This window comes from Pelophylax lessonae, assembly GCF_965119305.1.
Source record: "Pelophylax lessonae genome assembly, chromosome: 6".
Classification (NCBI taxonomy): Eukaryota; Metazoa; Chordata; class Amphibia; order Anura; family Ranidae; genus Pelophylax; species Pelophylax lessonae.
In genome coordinates, this window is record NC_138773.1 from 295249776 (window position 1) to 295266058 (window position 16283).

At 46.5% G+C, this 16283-nt stretch overlaps 1 protein-coding gene across 1 annotated transcript in view; it reads right to left on the bottom strand.

Annotated features, from left to right (window-relative positions):
- The window catches only part of LOC309558028 (unconventional myosin-X-like), a 299530-nt gene that overhangs the window by 53998 nt on the left and 229249 nt on the right, over positions 1-16283 (bottom strand). Inside the window, exons 26-28 of the mRNA XM_082260951.1 lie at positions 12757-12880; positions 4979-5225; positions 2313-2408 (exon numbers count right to left, since the gene is read on the bottom strand). Coding sequence (XP_082117077.1) covers positions 2313-2408; positions 4979-5225; positions 12757-12880 — 467 coding nt within the window. The remainder of the gene's footprint in view (positions 1-2312; positions 2409-4978; positions 5226-12756; positions 12881-16283) is intronic.

A 16283-nucleotide genomic window follows, 5' to 3' on the forward strand; every position in this document is an offset into this window, starting at 1 on the left:
GTGGTGAGGGGATCAGTGATGGTGGTGAGGGGATCAGTGATGGTGGTGAGGGGGGGATCAGTGATGGTGGTGAGGGGATCAGTGATGGTGCTGAGGGGATCAGTGATGGTGGTGAGGGGATCAGTGATGGTGGTGAGAGGGGGGATCAGTGATGGTGCTGAGGGGATCAGTGATGGTGCTGAGGGGATCAGTGATGGTGGTGAGGGGGGGATCAGTGATGGTGGTGAGGGGATCAGTGATGGTGGTGAGGGGATCAGTGATGGTGGTGAGGGGGGGATCAGTGATGGTGGTGAGGGGATCAGTGATGGTGCTGAGGGGATCAGTGATGGTGGTGAGGGGATCAGTGATGGTGGTGAGAGGGGGGATCAGTGATGGTGCTGAGGGGATCAGTGATGGTGCTGAGGGGATCAGTGATGGTGGTGAGGGGGGGATCAGTGATGGTGGTGAGGGGATCAGTGATGGTGGTGAGGGGATCAGTGATGGTGCTGAGGGGATCAGTGATGGTGCTGAGGGGATCAGTGATGGTGGTGAGAGGGGGGATCAGTGATGGTGCTGAGGGGATCAGTGATGGTGGTGAGAGGGGGGATCAGTGATGGTGGTGAGAGGGGGGATCAGTGATGGTGCTGAGGGGATCAGTGATGGTGCTGAGGGGATCAGTGATGGTGGTGAGGGGGGGATCAGTGATGGTGGGATCAGTGATGGTGGTGAGGGGGGGATCAGTGATGGTGGGATCAGTGATGGTGGTGAGGGGGGGATCAGTGATGGTGGGATCAGTGATGGTGGTGAGGGGGGGATCAGTGATGGTGGGATCAGTGATGGTGGGGGGATCAGTGATGGTGGGATCAGTGATGGTGGGGGGATCAGTGATGGTGGGATCAGTGATGGTGGTGAGGGGGGGATCAGTGATGGTGGTGAGGGGGGGATCAGTGGTTAAGGAGGGGTGGGATTAGTGGTGGTGCCAACCTCCCCCACCTCTGCCTCTTACTGATCCCATCTCCACCCATCCCCTCCCCACACCAAGTATCTCTGTTGTAGAAGTGATGGGGGGGAATGGGATAGGGATGAAATCTGTAGTGTGGGATCAGTAAGAGGCAGCAATGGTGGTGGTTGAGATCAGTGGTGGAGGTTAGAAATTTGTCACTGACACTTACATGTCCTTCAGTCGATTCAACTCATTCACTGGTCACGAAAAGGGCCTCCACAGTCCAGGGATCAGGGATGCATGTTGTGAATCACATGTGGAGGAGAGATCCACCCCCTTCTGGACGGCTGACTCTCCAGTGCCTGTGAAACTCCGCCTCTCTACTCCCTGCTCTCTACATGGATTGGCTGGCTGGCTCTCTCATTCATCACAGTAAGAGCTCAGCTCAGCCTCCTCCTGACAGCCCGGCCACAGGCACAACTATATGACAGACTGATTCTGAGGAGGGAGGGAGGCTCTCACTCGCACATCCAGAACTGGCAGGTGCCGGCGGGCCCCCCACGGTAAAAGAGCGGAGGCCGGCGGGCCCCCCCACAGTGGCGGAACTTCAGGGCCCGGTCGCAAGCGCGACCGCTGCGACTCTAATAGTTCCGCTACTGGTAAAAACAATAAAAAAAAAACATAAATGTATCCCATAGTTTGTAGATGCTATAACTTTTGCCCAAACCAATCAAAATACACTTATTAGGATTTTTTGTTACCAAAAATATGTAGCAAAATACATATCGGCCTAAACTGATGAAAGAATTTGATATAAATGTATTTATTGGGAATGTTTTATAGCAGAAAGAAAAAATATATATATTTGTTTTAAAAATGGTCAGTAGGGCAAAAAATAAAAACTGCAGGGGTGATCAAATACCACCAAAAGAAAGCTCTATTTGTGGGGGAAAAAAGACTCAATTTTATTTGGGTACAGCGTCGCACGGCTATGCAATTTTCAGTTAAATCAACGCTGTGCCGTATTGCAAAAAATGGCCTGGTCATTAAGGGGGTAAAATCTTCCGGAGCTGAAGTGGTCCAATGAGTAGAAGCTCTGCTGGCTTCCATCCACCAATTAAGTGCAAGCAAAAACACTGTTTTTTTTTTTAATTTCCTTGTATGTGATTGGGTATTCTTTGCAAAGTGAAGTTCTACCCCATTTACTAAGCTCTGGGGCAACTGCACTTGTAGAGTTTAATATCACTTTAGATGTGGTTTATGAGAACAGACATTGCATGGGAATTCAAAGCCACCTCAAACACTTGGGTACAAGCATGGCACTATTTATTACTAGAAGTACACTTTAAAAATAGAGGACAAATAAAGGACTTTGAAGGCTTCTCCTCACCTTGCATCTTCTGGAGTCTCTGCCACAATGTGATATGTCCTCTCTTCCGTCACAACATCCAAAGCATTCTCCTTCTCATGTATATCAATGATGGCTCTGAAAGACACAACAAATTTGGCGGACATTATGCTAACTCTGCACTTACCAGAGGCGTAACTAGAACCTTCAGGGCCCTGGTGCAAGAAACCATGAAGGGCCCCCCGGACCCCTGGCCAGGGCCCCTCCCTTCAAGCCTGGGGTTCTTTCCACTGATCCTGGGGACCTTTACTCTTGTTGCGGGGCCCTTTATTAGGGTCCGCAGTGGGACCCTTTCACAAGTTCTGCAGTGGGCCCCCTTCCTGCCATCTTGGGCCCCCCCCCCCCACGGTGGTGGAATGCCAGGGCCCAGTCACAAGTGTGACCTTTGCGATCCTGGAAGTTCACCCACTGGTGTCAGTAGTTTTTATTTTTTGGTATTTTATTTGTATTATTTTTTATCATTTTATTTTATTATTTTACAATGTCACTGACTAGGACTCTGTCCATTCAGAAAATGAAGGAGCTGGTAAAATTACATGTTTACCGATCCCTACCTGGTTCTCTATTGTGACACATCCCCTGCAGCAGTCGACAGGAGAGGGAAGGGAGCACAGTGGGGGGGGGGGGGGGCAGGGGAGCACACAGGGGCCCAGAGACAGCAAAACACAAGTGAACTGGATAGGAGGAGTGGCGGGGGCAGCATACAGAGGAACCAATCTCCTCCATTCTCCTCCTGCAGCTACAGGAGGAAAAAGGAGGACAGTAATTTCTCTACATGCTGCCCCCACCGCCCCTCCTATACAAGTGTACAGGGGAGCCACACAGGCCCCCTGGAGCATGGGGCCCAGTTGCAATTGCAACCCCTGCAACCTCTGTAGTTACGCCCCTGGCACTTACCATATAAGCTACAGGAACTCGGAGATTTATACATATAGCCCCTACTGGGTAGCGACAGGAACAGTAAAATGGATCTATAGGAACATTAATACTGAATGCAGTTGAGCAGGATAGTAAGTTTAATATAGAATACTGTTGCTTATAGCAATTTTAAAGAATGAGCATTAAAATGACTATGAGCCCCGGTTCACACTTGTGCGTGTGCGGGGTTCGCATTTAATGTCGGAGCGCACTGCTCCTTCATTACATGCAATCGGCTGTGCGGTGCGAGTTTAGCCATACACTTTGTATGGCTAAATTCGCACTGCAGCCGCAGCAAACACGCACAGGGACCCTTTTTGGAAGCCGCATCAGGATCGGATCGCACAGTGGTTCACACTTGTGCGATCCGATCCTGTGCGAACTGCACGATCGCACTGCGATATGCGATCAAACTGGGGGTGTCGTTAAGATTACATTGACACCCCCAGCGTATCGCATATGGCAGTGTGAACTGCCGGGGGTGCAGCCTTCCCGCATCGCATCAGTGTGAACCGGACCTTATAGCCACTAGCAGTAATCACTGTGTTCTCCTGGTGGGGATGGCTCCCCCCCTCCCCCTCACCAGGAGAACACATTGGCTCTGCAGGGGAGATTCAACACTGCAACCCAGTGTTTGGAAGAAAGAAAATCGCTCCATCTATGACCGACTTTATGGAAGAAATGGACTGGATGGCGTTTCGCACCCAAGCTGGTACTTAGTCAGCTATGACTAAGCACCAGCTTGGGTGCGAAACGCGTTAGCTGCTAGTGTCATCATGTCCGCTGTGGTAGGATTATCCTTCATGTATTTTTGCATTTTTGTTTTTTTCAGTAAAAGGACTCATTTTTTGGAGTGCCGACATCCAGTCCATTTCTTCCATATGCTTCTGTTGCAACCAGGGCATGCGCCTGAATTTCCTCTCTGAGGCTGAACTTTGAATGGAGGATTTTTGTCCTGGAGGAACACAGTGTCTTGCTTATGACCGACTTTAGATCACTTTTAAAAAAAAAATGTAATAAATGCATTTATTATTATTTTTCACAGAAGCCTACAAAGCATTGCACCTGTGATAAGTGGATCATGGGTGCAATTCCCAGACTCCTGCAGACTCTTCCCCCACCTCTCTCTCTGAGGTACGGCTTTCAGTTGGATTGCTGGAAGATGTGTCAATAGACTGCGAGTGTGCTAAAGCTAAAGTCCGCTATTTACTGACGTCACTCAGCTGCTCCAGGCTCCGGAGGGATCCGCTCCGACCCGCTCCACAGCCCAGTGCTCCATTGAGTGATGAACAAGCAGAACAGAGAGCCAGTGACTGACAGTTACCATCTCGCTGCTCACTGAAGACCAAGAACCGAGCGATCAGACCGATACTGCATCCATCTAGGTCAGTGATGGTGAACCTTGGCACCCCAGATGTTTTGGAACTACATTTACCATGATTCTCATGCACATGCAGTGTCGCTGAGCATCATGGGAAATGTAGTTCCAAAACATCTGGGGTGCCAAGGTTCACCATCACTGACCTAGGTGAACATGACATTTTTTTTTCTAATTCCAGCACTTGAAAGGTCTTAACTTCTTTACAATTCATGTCCACAAGCTAAAGCTCAGATTGCCCAAATCACAACCCACCATTGGTTGTGTAGGCTAAATAAACAAGCCTACAGCAAAATAAAGGAAAGAAAAAGAACCAATTGTGGAGCATTCTGAACGAAGAACTGACACTCACTTGGCTGCTCGGATATCGATGGTTCCCCTCAGTCGCTCCTCACTGTCATTCTCGAAATACATCAGCTTGGACTCTCTCAGCACAAACCAGCGCCTCTTCCAGTTGCGTCGCGACAGCGTGGACATGCCACCTCCTTTCTTATACAGCCATCCACATTTCAGAGCTTCTTGCTTGGTACGAAACCACATGAAGGTCTCATCCTTCAGAACGCACCATCGCCGTCTCCACATGTTCATTAGGCCTCCAGCTGCAAGGATCAATAGTGACTTTAGCTTGGGAAGGGTCTGTAAAGGGTTAGCCTAGCCAGAAATTATATTACAGGTTTGGGATGATAAAGAAGATGGAATCACCACCAGCTTTGAAATGTCTTGGGGGATCCCAATAGTAAGTTATCTACACCCACGTCTCAAAGTCCACACCCAGCTTTGAAATTTCTTGGGGGATGCCAATAGTTAGCTATCTACACCTACGTTCCAAAGTCCATCGACCTTGAAAAGCCATTATGATGGAGTCTTGCAAATATTAAAAGAGTTTTTAAGCCCAACCAACAGGGATATCTTAGTTGAGTCTACATCATCTTCTAGCATCTTATAAACCAGAGGTCTAAAATTAAAATTCAAAGGGGTCCAGTTTGTAAAATGTTCTTCTGGCAGAGGTCCAAAGCTCCCGTGTGTGCTATAACACATCACAGGAAAAAAGGAAAAAAAATCCACTAATGGTTGTATACTACAAAATAACAGCAGCCACTTAAGTGGAGTACAAACTAAGAAAATTGGCCGAACGATCATCCAATTTTCCTCATTGTTTTTTTAGCAAGTTGGAACTGAGAAAGGAAACAATGTACGAAAATTCTCGCATGACAAAGGTTTTTTTTTTTTTTCGTTGTTTCTGATCATGCGCAGTCTTTGGTTTCCTATTTTTCACGTCCGAAAACGGTACACGTTTAAAACGAAAATCGTTCGTTTGGCTCCCGTACAAGAAAAATTTTGGAGTTTGACCCTTTGGATATTTTCTTTCGGAAGGTCTGAATCAGCTATCAAAAGTTGTGTACACATTATCAGAAAATTGTACGATCCTTCTTCGGACGAAAATGTTTGCCTGATTTTTTTTAGAGCCCATTCACACTGCCGCGACTTGTCAGGCGACTTGTCAGCCTGAGAAGTCGCGGTCGGTTGCGGTCCATTGAGTAGTACAGGACCCGTTCTAATAGGAGCAACACAAGTTGCTCCAACTTAGAAAAAGGGTCCTGTACTACTTTGGGGCGACCTGGGAGTGACTTGCATAGACTTCCATTATGTGAAACCCTGCAAGTCGCGCCAAAGTCGCGGTACACAGCGGTGCACGCAACTTCACAGGTCACCCCCCGAAGTCGTGTAGCCTCAGTGTGAACCGGCTCTTATAGTGTGTACAGGGCTTTACTTAAGGCTCCGTTCACATCTAGGCGTTTTGGGGCGTTTTTGGGGAGTTTTTCTGCTCAAGGATCAGCTCTCAAAACGCCCAACAAGACAAATCCTATTCATTTCAATGGCCCCTGTTCACATCTGAGCGTTTTGACGCTGTAAGCAAAACGCCCAATGCTCAAAAAAGTACATGAGCTTCTTTTTGGGCAGATTACAGGCGTTTTCCATTGGTATCTATTCAATCAAAAAACGCCTGCACAAAAAACGCCTGTAAATCGCGGTAAAAATCGCGGTAAAAAACGCGCGAAAACGCTACGCTCAGGTGTGAATGTAGCCTAATAGATACAAGCTAATAAACAATAACAAACAAAATATAAGCAGCGCTAAAAATAAATGTAAATATAAAATACAAGTGTGCAAATAGTACTAAAGTAGCCTCCTTAAAAAGGTACATGAAGGATCGTATGGTTTGCTGAAATTAAATATAACGCTACAAAATAAATAATAAATTGTCATTTCATGTAACTGGAGTGGCCTGGAGGTGCCTAGCCGCTACCCGCAGTCGTGTACGAGCCGACAGCTTTCTGGAACCTTCATCAATGTTATATTGTATATTTGCTGAACACAAGCCATGTCAAGGTAAATTTTATTCCTTTAATAAAAGTTTGAACACTTGCTGGGCTTCACTATGGCACTTTATTCTCTTTATATTTTTGAGTCACTTATTGGGGCCCGTTGACGACTGACTACTGCTCTTTAAAGTGGTTGTAAACCCTAGGAAAAAAAAAAACCTGCAAGACAAAGGCATAATGGGCTAGTATGCATTGCATACTAGCCCATTATGTGTAACTTACCTTAGAACGAAGCCCCCACACGGACCCCCGGACATCGCTGCGGGCGCTGCCATGATCCCTCGCCGTCTCTTCCGGGTTCGGCGGCTCCGGCGCGGTGATTGGCCGGAAGAGACGGCTCCGGCGTGATGATTGGCCGGAGCCGCGATGACGTCACTCCCACGCATGCGCGCGGGAGTGATTTTCCGGCAAGCTCCCGGCAAATTAATTGAAGGACCTTCAGAGCGCATGCGCCGATCGCGAGAGCGGCTGCATGCACTGTAAATATCTCCTAAACCATGCCGGTTTAGGAGATATTATTTGTACCTACAGGTAATTTATAGGCTTACCTGTAGGTAAAAGTGTCAAAAAGCGGGATACTACCGCTTTAATAGATGGTCAGCTGTTTATGTTTATCTTGGGCCTACTTCACCATTATAACTTATGGTCCTACATATCAGGTAAGAGGCGTATGCCAAGAGGTTGTTGCTGGTGGCGGATCTCTTTTTCGTTTACATCGCACTTTCGAAGTGGAAGCTTGATTTATTCCACTCCGGGATTGTTCACTAATTATGGACTTTCACAGACTGATTTGTTGATTTGGGTTATTTCATCAGTTGTATATATGCAAAGTATATGTATGTATGACCCCCTATGCAATTTTAGGAGGCTATTTTAGCACTGTTTGAACTTTATCATTTATTTTGTGTTGTTATATTTCAAGGAGTTGTAAAGTCAGAAGTTTTTTTTTTTTATCTTAATCCATTCTATGCATTAAGATAAAAAGCCTTCTGTGTGTAGCAGCCCCCCCCCCCCAGCACCCCCCAATTCTTACCTGAGCCCATCTCTGTCCATGAGTCCCTCGGCTGTCCAGGACTCTCCCTCTGATTGGCTGAGACACAGTCGCAGCACCACTGGCTCCAGCAGCTGTCAATTAAAGTCCGTTAGCCAATCAGGAGAGAGGGGGGGGCGCCGAATCACAGCTCCGTGTTTGAATAGATACAGGAAGCTTCAGCTCGGCTGCCCCCATAGAAAACTGCTTGCTGTGGGGGCACTCGACAGGAGGGAGGGGCTAGCAGCAGCAACAAGGGACCCAAGAAGAGGAGGATCCGGGCTGCTCTGTGCAAAACCAACTGCACAGAGGAGGCAAGTATAACATGTTTGTTATTTATTCTTTTTTAAATGAGACTTTACAATCACTTTATTTTAGCAAACCATATTATCCTTTATTTACCTTAAGGCCCCTTTCACACAGGCGGACCGTTCAGATCCGCCTGTCCGTTTTTTTTTTTTGGCGGATCTGAACGGATGCCCCATGCATCTCTATGGGGCATCGGATGTCAGAGGAGACATGTCTGCTGACATCCGATCCGTCAAATCTGGACGGATGGAAACCCTATTTTTCATCCATCCAGCAGATCGGTCCATTCTCATCCGATTCCCCCCATAGAGAACAGCGGGGACCTGAAAGCCCTGTCTCCGCACACATCGCGGACACAGAGCTGCCATCCACCTGCTCAGCGGGGGATCAGCGGATCGATCCCCTGCTGAGAAAAACTGAGTCCTCCAACGGACTCCCCTGTGTGAAAGGGGCCTTAAGGAGGCTTTTTTAGCACTATTTGCACGTTTGTATTTTTTTATTTACAATTATTTTTATCTTTGCTCACATTTTGTTTATTATAACACAGCACAGTCCCCCCTGTACATGACTATCCACAACCGCCCCTTCACATCACATTCCCCTTCAACATCATGGCTCCCCCTTTACATCAGTGTCCACAGTCCCCCTTTACATCACAGTCCCCCTTTTAAAGTAGACCAACAGTGCCCTCAGTACTCCTTCACATATCACAGTGCCCCCTTTACACATCACGCCTTGCAGTCATAGCCCCCTTCTCCTCAACACGGTCCCCGCTTCATCATTCAGCCTCCCCTGCACAGTCCTACCAGGGCAGAGGCACAGCATCTGAGTGTTCTCTCTCTGCTCTCCCGCACAGCTGCCACCATCATCCTTACAGCAGACAGGGGGCCGGAGGTGTTGGATCTTGAGATGGAGTGCGGGAGCTGCCCAACTTATTACATTAACAAACAGGTAATTACCAAATCCCACTCTGTGTCCCGATATGCAGCACCTCTGGATAAGAATATCCTGTAAGGATAATAATGGCAACTGTGCTGGAGACCCGAGATAGAGAGAGGACACCAAAACTTATAAGTGGCATGGCCGTGGTACGAACAGGACAGGACTGTTGCTCAGTCTGGGTCTGAACCGCGGTCCGCCATTTAGTGAACCCTGTTCGAAGCCTTGGGGGCACTTAATGCCAAGCTTTCCTCAACATAGATTTGGCTCTGTGCTGACATTAAAAATTAAAATATCAGGAATTCTGCTAAAGCAGTGTTATTTTGGATGTTCTCAATGCTTATGTTGAATTCTTTAGAAAATAATATTAATCAAGCCTTTCAAAAGGGAGGATGGAAACCCCTTCCAATTGCTGTGGCATATGCTCAAATATGGGAAAACTGATCTCTTCACCAAAATTTCTGAGCAGCACAAGAAACCTTTCCAGCGCTTATAGTTTTCTGTGGACTGACCCTGTTTTCTGTGGACTGACCCTTTTAAAGGTAACCGTGAATTCCCCAAAACTGGGCATGTCTTGAGCACCTGACTGGCTTAAGTCTCCTTACAATCTACTTGCACGATAAGCAACCAGAATCTGCAATTCTCCAGTAATATGTGTTGGCTCATAATAGTGCTCCATTCACACTTGTACAACTTCAAAGTTGCACGACTGTGGAGTGCAGCTTTGATGCAACTTTAGATGAGTGCGACTTGGATGCGACTTGTCCCTCTGCAAAGTCCGACCCACTGTTGCATGTAAAACATTCAGGTATGACTTTCTGCAACTTTCGAGGGTTAACATTGAAGTCTATGGTCCTCAAGTTGCATGGAAGTCGGACCAAAGTAGTGCATGAACTACTTTGAAGTCTCTGTGACTTTAAGTCGTACATATATGAATAGTTATCATTGGAAAACATGGGGTACGACTTATCATGCGACTTTGATGTCCAAAGTTGCATGTCTAGTCGCACAAGCGTGAATGTTGAAAGAACTGTCGTGATAGGCTCTCGAAAGCTCTGTACTAACGTTCAGATTATAGTAGGATCACTCCGAAAGTCCTCTGGTTTTCTGATCATGTATACGAGCCATTAGTCTCTGGGAAATTCTTCACACCCCAAGAGAAACATAGGATGATCACATGTCAGAGGTGAATCTCACGAGGGCATGCAGCCCGTGACTTGGGAAAGGGGACGGGGGAGGGGGATGAGGGCTCACAATGATCTAAGAACTGTCAAGTTTTGGGGGAAGTGAAAGCCTATTATATATTTTTAGCAAAGTTGTGAGAAAACTTAGGACCTCCCCAATTATAACTGGATGGGAAAAAATGTCTGCCCTGCGGAGCAAATAATCAGATGTGCCTTTTTTTCTCTAAAACGAGAAAAAATGCAGCAGGACATTAGTTAGTAAAGAGAACATATTACTTGATTCCAGTTCTTAGGCAGTTATGGGGAATGCACGTGGATCCCCATCTTGACGTCTTTAAAGTCCATGAGCTAGACCAAGGATTTCGAAAACTACGGCCATCCAACTGTTGCGGAACTTCACGCCCCATGAGGCATTGTAAAATATGCCCCTTTCTTTTTTTTTAAATAATCTTTATTTATCAAATGCAAATTCATGTACAAAAAACATAAAATAACAAAGTAGTACAGGAATGCATTTAGAAAAAGAAATACAGAGAAGGCACATTCGGCATTATGTTCAGTCCGGACATCATTAGTGAAACAGGATTGTCCATAGGGGTCAGTAAATCAGGCATTGTGAAAGCGTGTGCCATTATCGGCCAAACAGTAAGTACATCCAATGACCCCCAGGATGCGCCGCGTCTGTCAGTGCCGCCCAAAAAAAAGGGGGAACTCCGCAAAGGAGCCCGGAGAGCCCGACAGACACCACACATAGTGTCAACATCAGTGCACATTAGTATCCACGTTACAGTATATACTTCAGCAGATTCAGCCATTGGCCTCAGGGAAGAGACGTTGAGAGAGAAAGAAAGTCAGGAGAAAGAAAAAGAAGGGAAGAGGTAGTAAAGGGGAAGAGACAAACAGGGAGGGTAAAACAGGTAGGGAAAGGGAGGTCCGGATTGGGGGCACGGGCCCCCGGCAGGAGAAGGCTAGGTCGGGGTCCTAGAGCTCAGCCGCTAATAATAGGTGTGTGAACCTCTGAGATCTCATCAGAGTAATACATCCACCCCATCCAGGTGTCCTTAAAGCGTTCCTCCCTGCCCTGTGATGTGAGAACTCGCCGTTCCGCCTCCATCACCAGGTTGACCTCACGCTTCCACTCAGAAAGCGTGGGGCAGGTGGAACTCCGCCAATGCCTCGGTATGAGGCACTTGGCGGCGTTCAGCAGGAAAGGAACTATACTACGTTTGTAGCGTTTGATTGAGGAGCGTGTATCATGGAACAGGTATTGAAGGGGAGTGCGGGAAGGAGGGGTAAGCGACAGCTTGGACACCCAAAGATGAAATACGCCCCTTTCTAACCAAAAACACAACAAAGCTCTTAGTTCACTCCCTGGTCATCTCGCACCTTGACTACTGCAATTCCCTTCTCGTTGGCTTACCTCTGCACAGGCTATCCCCCCTTCAATCCATCATGAATGCTGCCGCCAGACTCATTCACCTCACCAATCGCTCAGTGTCTGCTACTCCTCTCCGTCAAGCCCTCCACTGGCTTCCGCTCACCCAACAAATTAAATTCAAAATACTAACATCTTACACATCCATCCACAGCTTAGCCCCCAGCTACATCACTAGCCTCGTCTCAAAATACCAACCTAATCGCTCTCTTCGTTCCTCTCAAAACCTCCTGCTCTCTAGCTCCCTCGTCACCTCCTCCCATACTCGCCTCCAGGACTTTTCCAGAGCTTCTCCAATCCTATGGAACTCCTTACCCTTATCTGTCCGATTATCTCCTACTCTATTAGCTTTTAAGCGATCTCTGAAAACCCTCCTTTTTAGAGAAGCCTATCCTACCCACACCTAACAAATATACCTCAATTTTCTCCATCAACCCATCCCCCACGGTTTATTGCCTTTTGTTTCACTTGACCCCCCTTCTAGATTGTAAGCTCTAACGAGCAGGGCCCTCTAGTTCCTCCTGTTTTGAATTGTATTGTAACTGTATTGTCTTCCCTCACATTGTAAAGCGCTGCGCAAACTGTTGGCGCTATATAAATCCTGTATAATAATATATAAATCCTGTATAATTTATAGGGGAAATATAGGGAAATATACTTCCAGAATTCCTGGTCAGAACAGCACCACCACCTTCACTGTTGAAGACCAAGCACGGGTACTTTCCATTCTACAAAGACTTACTCCATCCAAAATACAGCAAAACCCTGTTTGTTACATCATGAAAAAAATAAAATTGTAGGCGACCTAACTTCTGTTACAGTACATATACCTTTAAGAGAACGTCCTACCTTTCATGTACAGGTAACTGTGAAAATATGGTGGTCCGCCTCCATTGAAGAGAGTGACCCGGGATGTCATCAGTTCCTCATCAGTGTCTATGTGGCTGTCCACTTCCTCATCACTGTCCAGAAACTGTAGAGAAAATGCAACAGTATGTAAAACCTGAACAGTCAACTGAACAAGGGGAAACCTCAACAAATCCAGGGACTCTCTTAGCAAAGTCCAAGTTGGATCTGACACAGGTAACCGCTGTCATCAAGCGCACCAGCGCCTGATCTGTCCTGCATTAGAAGTCCTCAAAGATTTTATTCACACTGCCTTAGGAGAAAGCATAATGTGTTTTTATCAACATTACTTTATTATACATTTATGTATGGATGTTTTATAGCTTTTTTTTAACTATTTGTATAATTTCCTTTTTTACAAATACACAATGGGCTTGATTTACTAAAACTGGGTTGCAAAATCTGGTGCAGCTGTGCATGGTAGCCAATCAGCTTCTAACTTCACCTTGTTCAGTTAACCGCTTGCCGACCGCCGCACGACTATTTAATGCGGCGGTCAGCCCCTCACAGGCAGAGCGTCGCTAGCCTGTGAGGGTCTAGGGAGCGAGCGCGCGCCCCCGGAGGCGCGGTCACGGACCCCCCCTGCACGCGTGTGACCGGCAGACCCAATGTCCGACGGTCACTCGGCGATCGTCGGTGTAGAGGGAGAAAGGCAGGCGGCTGATGTAAACAAGCCGCCTGTCATTCTCCCCTGTGTAGGAATAGTGATCATACGGTTCTACTATGTAGGACCGTTGATCACTGTTCCTACACCTCAAGCCACAGCCAATCACAGTTAGAATCACACCCCTAGGGACACACAACCCCTCCCTCTCAAAAAAAAGTTAACCCCTTCACTGCCAGTGTAATTTTACAGTAACAGTGCATATGTATAGCACGGATTACTGTAGAAATGTTAAAAGGTGCAAGTGATGTTGGGACCGGCGCTACCACATAAATATTGTGTTTGTGCAATTTCATACACTGTGTAATTCATATAAAACATATAAAAGTGCATATAGTGCTTAAACCAAAGTGCTGCGTGCTGTAAAACCTTTTATATATTCGCATGGGCTGTGCTCAGTGTACCATATAAACACATGTATACATATAAAGTGCTGAGTGCTATTGATAACCACGTGTGTGATTGCGTGCTAAACAAAGTTTGGCGCCAGTGGGTGTACCACAAATTGCACCGTTGCTTACCGCACTCTTAGGATGGTGGCTCAGCACTCCCTGGTCACTCTAATTTCCCAGCATTTGACCCTCACAGCACCGTGTTGTCATTGTTCAGCCTTGATGGTCATTTCACCATCAAACAAACATGGCGGCAGCAAGACATGTGCTCACATCTGTAGGCCAAAGGCCTACAGATGTGAGCACATGTCTTGCTGCCGCCATGTTTGTTTGATGGTGAAATGACCATCAAGGCTGAACAATGACAACACGGTGCTGTGAGGGTCAAATGCTGGGAAATTAGAGTGACCAGGGAGTGCTGAGCCACCATCCTAAGAGTGCGGTAAGCAACGGTGCAATTTGTGGTACACCCACTGGCGCCAAACTTTGTTTAGCACGCAATCACACACGTGGTTATCAATAGCACTCAGCACTTTATATGTATACATGTGTTTATATGGTACACTGAGCACAGCCCATGCGAATATATAAAAGGTTTTACAGCACGCAGCACTTTGGTTTAAGCACTATATGCACTTTTATATGTTTTATATGAATTACACAGTGTATGAAATTGCACAAACACAATATTTATGTGGTAGCGCCGGTCCCAACATCACTTGCACCTTTTACCATTTTACTACCTCAGTGGTAGGTTGGGGGCAGCTTACACCACCATTTTTTAGTCCAAAAAGTACTGAAAACTCCATAGCGCTGGTATTTAAACCCTTTTCATACTGTAGAAATGTCACTGGTACCCCCAAAAGTGTCAAAAATGTCAGTCAAGGGTCCGATCTGTCCGCCGCAATGTCGCAGTGCCGCAAAAAAAAAAAATCACAGATCGCCGCCATTACGCGTTAAAAAAAAAAAACAACAAAAATGACAAAAATCTTTCCCTTAGTTAGTAAACGCGATAACTTTTGCGCAAACAAATCAAAATACGCTTTTTGCGATTTTTTTTACCAAACATTTGTAGCATAAAAAAAATTGGCTTAAAATGTTAAAAAATTTTGATTTTTACTTTTTTTTTTTGGGGAATTTCATATAAAAAAATTTGAAAAATATTGTTATTTTTGCAAAATTGACGCTCTTTTTTTGTTTATAGCGCATGATCAAAAAATCGCACAGGTGATCAAATACCACCAAAAGGAAGCTCTGTTTGTGGGAAAAAAAGGGCGTCAAATTCGTTTAGGTACAGCGTCGCACGACTGCGCAATTGTCCGTTAAAGTCACGCAGTCCCGAATCGCAAAAAACTCCCTGGTCGGAATGGGGGTAAAATCTTGCGGGGCTTAAGTGGTTAAGCTTTGAAAAAAAAAAAACCTGGAAGCTGATTGCTTTCTATGCAGAGCTGCACCAGATTTTTCAGTCTCCAGTTTTAGTAAATCAACCTTACTGAATAGAAAAAAAAAGTCAATGACAATCTGTTTCCAAAGCTTGTTTGGCTTCCTATGTGTATAAATGACTCTCTGCTAGGAGAGAGGGAGTGGAGAGTCAGACTCTGAGGGTATTTTTGCAGTCTATGTAATCTAATATCTCCTGCCTTTCAGTTCAGTTTCAAAACCCAACCATAAAAGCATGAGAGAGACGATACTTTGGAAAGCTTGCCACATGCCGGCTTAATGGCAAATGGTAAATATGAAAATAAAGCTTGTTTATAATATATGCATGCCACAAAAATGATTTAAAGCAGTTCCCCACCCTGGAAACAAACACATTTGAGTCAGGAGCTACAAACACAGTAGCTGCTGACTTTTAATAATAGAACACTTACCTGTCCAGGGATCCAGCACTGTCTGGACCCTAGCCAGATGTTCCTCAGACTTTGACTCCTGGCGTCAGCATGTTTACTTTGAGAAGCCGGCTGCGACTGCCTGTGGCACTGGCTTCCCACTGCACATGTGCAAACTGGACTACGCTTTAACCGGTTCCGGACCGCCCACCGCATTTATATACTGCGGCAGGGCGGCCCTCCTGCGCAAAACAACGTAGGGCTACTTCGGTCGCACACCTGCAGCTAGGGGGCAAGCACGCGCCCTCCGGCGGCGCACTCCCATCCCCACTCGGCAGCCGGGACTCCGATGCACGGGGCAGGCGACTCCCATTGCCGCCTGACATCAGCGATCGTTCCCCGCTGATAGAGAAGAACGGTCAGCTGTTGTAAACACAGCTGACCGTTCTTCTCTCTGGAATGATCACAGAGCGCCTGTGATCCTTCTATATAGGATCACAAGTCTCTGTGATCATTTCACAAGCCCCGCCCCCATACCGTTAGAAAACACTCCCTTAGGCTCACATTTAACCTCTTGATCACCCA